We start from the raw sequence: 5,220 nt of genomic DNA, 5'->3' as shown, positions 1-5,220 counted from the left end.
TCCATGCATCAGATACGACATTACAATTTTGTTATCTATCTCAACGTGTATGCAATGCAGGCCTTGGTCTAGAGCATCCTTCAGTTCCATTTAGGTACGCTGGGGAAGAAACTCATGCATGGCAACACCTGTTGGTCACTACGCGCTAGGATAGCTCCATTAGTTCTTTCTTGCAACTGTTCCAGCTCCTGTGCATCCATAAATATGGCTAGGTGTACTCATATCCTGCTCCTGTGCTGTGTTGTTGCTGTCTTGAAGTCCCAAAGCCCCTGCTAACTCACGAGCTCCCATCTCTGCTCTAACTGAAAAAAATGGAATTCTTCGAAGCCATTCAGAAGTGATGATTATCGCCTGGGAATAATCTTCGCAACATCAGATGGAAACACATACTGTGAGACAAGGTCCACCGATATTGACTCCTCACCGTTCTACTTATTATTACTATTTTATTACTTCAGTTATTTTGTAATTAATTCTGTTAACTAACTCTACATACAAGTGATTTTCGTCTCCATTAAGAGATCTACAGTCTCCCATTTGCACCATCATGTTCTTCTTGAGTTTGAACTTCCAGGAGCTTGAATCACTTGGGATGTTTGTCTTTTTTAAATATAGAGAGACAAATCAAACTTTGCGGAGTTGTTCAGCTGGCAAAACACCAATGACTTATAGTGTAAGTTCAAGACTTTAGATCTTCTTACACCAAACCTTACATATATTTAAATTATATCTAAAAATTACACTAGTCAAGAAGCATGCAATTAAGCTGACCTAACGAACCTTAGTTCCAAAAAAAGAAGAAAAAAAATTACATGATGAGACAAATCGTGACTCACTTTCTTACACTCTCGAGATCAAACCCATGAAATCTAAAAGATAGATGACCCAGCTCGGTGGTTTTTCCTTCACTTCGGCTGAAGTTTCCGATTCATAGCAAAATCAGAATGTCCAAGACCGAATTGGATCATGTTCAAATTTTGACTAGTCTATAAGAGTCTTGACTAGATTTTTAAAATTTTTGTCCTGACTCGAATGACTCATCCAGGTCAAAACCTAATATCTAACCAAGTTGTCAGCCCAATTTGTGAAGTTTCTACATCATTATTGTTAGCAGTTGTGAGTTGTGACATTAATGCATGTAACCTTTAATGCATTAAATTCATTTGTAAAAAAGAGCACAAACAAGCCTCAACAAAGAAAATGGAAATCCTATAATTCAAATGTGTATAAAGGGTAATGTGTTCAGTAGAGTTGGGGGAAATTTATCTAGTCATTACAGGAATGGACTATCTATTTATTTGTAGATGTATGACATGTGTCATAACATCACATCAATTATTTGATATTCATTTGTAAATTACATCAAAAGATTGTAATTAAATTTTTTTTAAAAAAAATTATATGACTTGTTAACAGATCTCAACTATTGGATGTGAAGTTAGACACTTGTCACACATTTACAAAGAAATAGATGGTCCATTTCCTTGTCAAAAATAGACTAGATATCAGTCCTTGAGTTGGGGGGTTCGACTTCAATGCTACCTAATTAATGCCCAGCACCCAAACAATTTTCTAAGTTGGGATCATTTATCTTTTGAAATATATGATTGTATAAATACTCATAGGTGGATCCCTTCCTAAATGTGTGATAAAGGGACCTAAAGTATGAGCTCCTAAAGCCGCGTCTCACATCCAATAGTTGAGATCTGTTAACAAGTCATATAAAGAGTGACTTGCAGTTTTCCTTTATGCAATTACTAATACAGTCAGCTCCAAAAACTAGTTTGTTTCTTCCTTACTCTTGCTCATTTGTTGCAACTGAAACATTAGCAGTTCTATTTTAGCTTCTATAGCTTAGATTAGTCATGGCTGGCACCGTGATGCTTGGAAGAGATCCAATGTCGTGGGTTAGACTAGGAATCTACTCTAAACCATTTGCTCTTTCTTCTGGTCGAAATTTGCTACTCAACTCAAATTTACAAGCAGCATACTCAGTCAATGGTAGTAACATAATCTTGAAGATGTCTGGTGAGAAGTTATTGAAGGATGCTTACAGAATGGAGAAGGAAAACGATGCAGTTGCCAAATCATTGTCTTTCCAGAAGGTAGTGATGGACAGGCGCATTTTCTCTCAAAACTATACGATTAGATCATATGACATGGGCCCTCATCAAACTGCAACCATGGAGACATTGATGAATCTTTTGCAGGTTTGATTCCTTGAAATGCATTGTTTGTTGGATTCTCAAGTTCTTCTCTTCTATTCTTAATTGACAACCTAGAACCTTAGTAATTGCTTTTCAGTTCCCATTTTACCATTTATGCAGAATCACTCATGGACGGTGATTTATCAATTTCAGGAAACAGCTCTTAACCATTTGAGGAGTCTAGGGCTTCTAAGGGATGGATTAGGTTCAACACCAGAGATGAGTGGAAGGAATTTAATATGGGTGCTCTCTAGGATCCATATTGTAGTTGATCACTACCCTTCTTGGTAAGCAACTTTCATGCAACCCTGAAATTTCCATAATTTGTATGTCCAGGTTTGTGAACCAAACACTAGCTAACAGATTTCTTCCCCTCCCATGAAGGAATGATGAAGTTCGAGTAGATAATTGGTTTATTCCATCTGGGAAGAATGGTCAATGTACTGAATGGGTTATATGTGATCCTTCAACTGGTAAAACCCTCACACGAGCCACCAGGTTTGGATTGGATGAGCAGTCTTCGTGAACTAAGAACTATGCTACTGCAGTTTGATAGCCTTCTTGTTCTTAATTATCTTATCTGACCTTATGCAGCAAGTTCTTGACGATGAATAAAGCCACAAGAAAATTATCTAAAATGCCAGAAGAGGTCATAAGAGAAATGGAACGTCACTACATAGAGTGCCCTCCAATCCTGAATGAGAACAGCAGTACACTTCGAGAGCTTGATCACAAAAATCTGGAATATGTCCGAACAGGTTTAACTGTAAGTAAGATACATTTCTGTATAGTTCAACTAAAACTTGTGGTACATGAACCCTGATTTTTCACCATGAAAAATGTTCTCAGGCCTGTTTTGGGGCCTAAACGAACCTGGATGAACATTTTTTAAGTTGGGCACCGTCAGGCAGGCTATGGGTCTTGCTTAAATTTTTGAGTTCTTCAAAATGATTCAATGTGGACCCCAAGCTGTTTAGAATTCTTGTCCTGCTGTTCGGGGCATTTCGGCTATGAGAACATAATGATCTTCTTCCTTGAAATTGGGTTTTCACCTGTTCTATAATACAAGTCTCTAACGAGTTGAGAAGGGTAAAAACTAGCTAGCTTGCATTCAGTTCTTCATATATAGTGAAACTCAGCCATCTCTGTCGAACCATTTAGTCTTGTGTGTGCTTTTGCTCCATTTTGCTAACACAACTTCAGTGTTTTTTACTTGAGATTAACACACTGATCTGCAGCCTCGATGGAATGATTTGGATGCCAATCAGCATGTGAACAACGTTAAATACATAGGGTTGATGCTTGAGGTTTGATCTTCATTTCTAGTATGCTTTTCTTCTGCTTTATTGGCCTACCTCATTTATTTGTAGACTGAGAAAGGTATTAATGGTGATGGTTGCAGAGTGTTCCCACGTCATTCATGGAGACCCATGAGCTTTCTGGTGTCAATTTGGAGTATAGAAAAGAATGTGCAATGGGTGACAGGCTTCAGTCTCTAACTTCTGGTTGTCACGAAGCAATTGATCATGGCTTCATAAGTTCTGGTGGTTCTGAGAGCTTCCACTTACTGCGTTTTCAGAGTGGAGCTGTGGTTGCAAGAGGAAGGACTTGGTGGACCAAAACCTAATGTAAGGCATTAATGTGTGTTATAACGTCAGAGTCCAGTCGAGGGTAATTCTTTCTTGACATTCTGTCATTAAACGCTGAAGGGGAATTCACCTCTTGTCAATGCTCAAAAGTGGCCGAAGGATTATCGATCTCAAGGGTTGACAATCCTCATTTAATTATAATTAGAATGAATTGAGAATAACAGAAACAAAAAATGCTCTAAAGGCATTGCCAAAGGTGTCGGCTGTTTAGAGGTTATGTCATTTCATGTATCTTTGTCTCTCTAGGTTTATACATACCTCATTAATAAACGTATTATTTTTTTGATATAAAGGCATTTTTTATATATTAGGGGATGGGGACATTATATATTTCACCAGCAATTGTCAAACCCACGATCTCTTTACTAAGAGGGGTTGATCTTATCAATTAGCAAGTTTCAACATATTATTCCTTCTTAATACAGTAATAACATTGTGTTAGCCATTGATTAGATTTGTACACATAAGAATTAAATACAATTAACAGCTCTTTAATTGGTTCTCTTTCGTTATTTGAAGTTCACCATTTGAATCTCTTACAATAACTCTTGGAATGCATCACACGTGAAATGGTGGTGGCAATCTTAACTAGATGAACCACCGTATTTATACTCTCTTTTAATGTTTTTTCAACTATTTTGTTAAGCATTAAATACAAAACTATCTCAAGGATCTTCGTGGCTTCTTTGGTGGACCTCTATCATGTTGTTAGAGCCTGATTCTAATATTTGTTTTCCGTTAGTCTTCTTTTCAATCACTATCATATTTTATGACTTCAAGGCTATCATGAATTCTGAAAATCTATTTAGCAAACAATTTAAAACCAATCTAGTCATAAAGGGTTATCTATTTGATTACATAATATTGTTTTTTTCTTTAAATTAAGGTTTGTTCAGGTCAACTTAAGCATATCGTGATTACATCCTAAGGATAGCTTTTACATACATAATTTAAATATAAGGCAAAGTTTTTCCCATGGTCCCAAAAGAATTTGAACTCTGAACCTCATACTATAAGATGTTACTCTTTTACCAGATAAGCAATTCCTCGACGTTTCACCAAACAACTAATCATAGAGAATTATCGGACTCATGCTAATAATTAGCTTAAACATAAAAGAGTTTCTAATTCGAAACAGAAAAAAGAAGGCTAGGAATCAGCTAGAGAGATTGCATTCATGTCAAATGCCAAAAAAAAAAAAAAAAAAAAAAAAACAACAAACGGTGAAACCCTATTGTTCTTGAGCTACCATCATTTACCATGGCACATCATTGTCTTTTGACATAAAAGAAAGAATCAGCTAGAGAGATTGCATTGATTTAAAAATAAAAAAGAAAAGGGTGAAAGCCAAACCCTACAAGCTT

The 5,220-nt window shown here is 36.5% G+C and overlaps 1 protein-coding gene across 1 annotated transcript; it reads left to right on the top strand.

Annotated features, from left to right (window-relative positions):
• Positions 1 to 1,684: 1,684 nt before the first annotated feature.
• On the top strand, positions 1,685 to 4,177 carry LOC149000214 (palmitoyl-acyl carrier protein thioesterase, chloroplastic-like). The gene is made up of 6 exons (XM_089140495.1): positions 1,685 to 2,210; positions 2,361 to 2,494; positions 2,592 to 2,705; positions 2,802 to 2,973; positions 3,446 to 3,514; positions 3,610 to 4,177. The coding sequence occupies exons 1-6, from the start codon at positions 1,866 to 1,868 to the stop codon at positions 3,832 to 3,834; spliced, it is 1,059 nt and encodes a 352-aa protein (XP_088996621.1). The 5' UTR covers positions 1,685 to 1,865; the 3' UTR covers positions 3,835 to 4,177.
• The last annotated feature ends 1,043 nt before the right edge of the window (positions 4,178 to 5,220 follow it).

This window comes from Hakea prostrata, chromosome 11 (assembly GCF_041222555.1).
Source record: "Hakea prostrata isolate BN-2017 chromosome 11, UWA_Hpros_2, whole genome shotgun sequence".
In the NCBI taxonomy this organism is placed as follows: Eukaryota; Viridiplantae; Streptophyta; class Magnoliopsida; order Proteales; family Proteaceae; genus Hakea; species Hakea prostrata.
This window is presented reverse-complemented; position numbering and strand designations above follow the sequence as displayed.

What these genes read in the sequence shown, in the direction of transcription:
- LOC149000214 (XM_089140495.1), top strand. Translation starts at nt 1,866, where the DNA reads ATGGCTGGCACCGTGATGCTTGGAAGAGATCCAATGTCGTGGGTTAGA. An exon ending in GTTGATCACTACCCTTCTTG is followed by an intron (nt 2,495 to 2,591) that starts GTAAGCAACTTT and finishes CCTCCCATGAAG; the next exon opens with GAATGATGAAGTTCGAGTAG. An exon ending in ATGTCCGAACAGGTTTAACT is followed by an intron (nt 2,974 to 3,445) that starts GTAAGTAAGATA and finishes ACTGATCTGCAG; the next exon opens with CCTCGATGGAATGATTTGGA.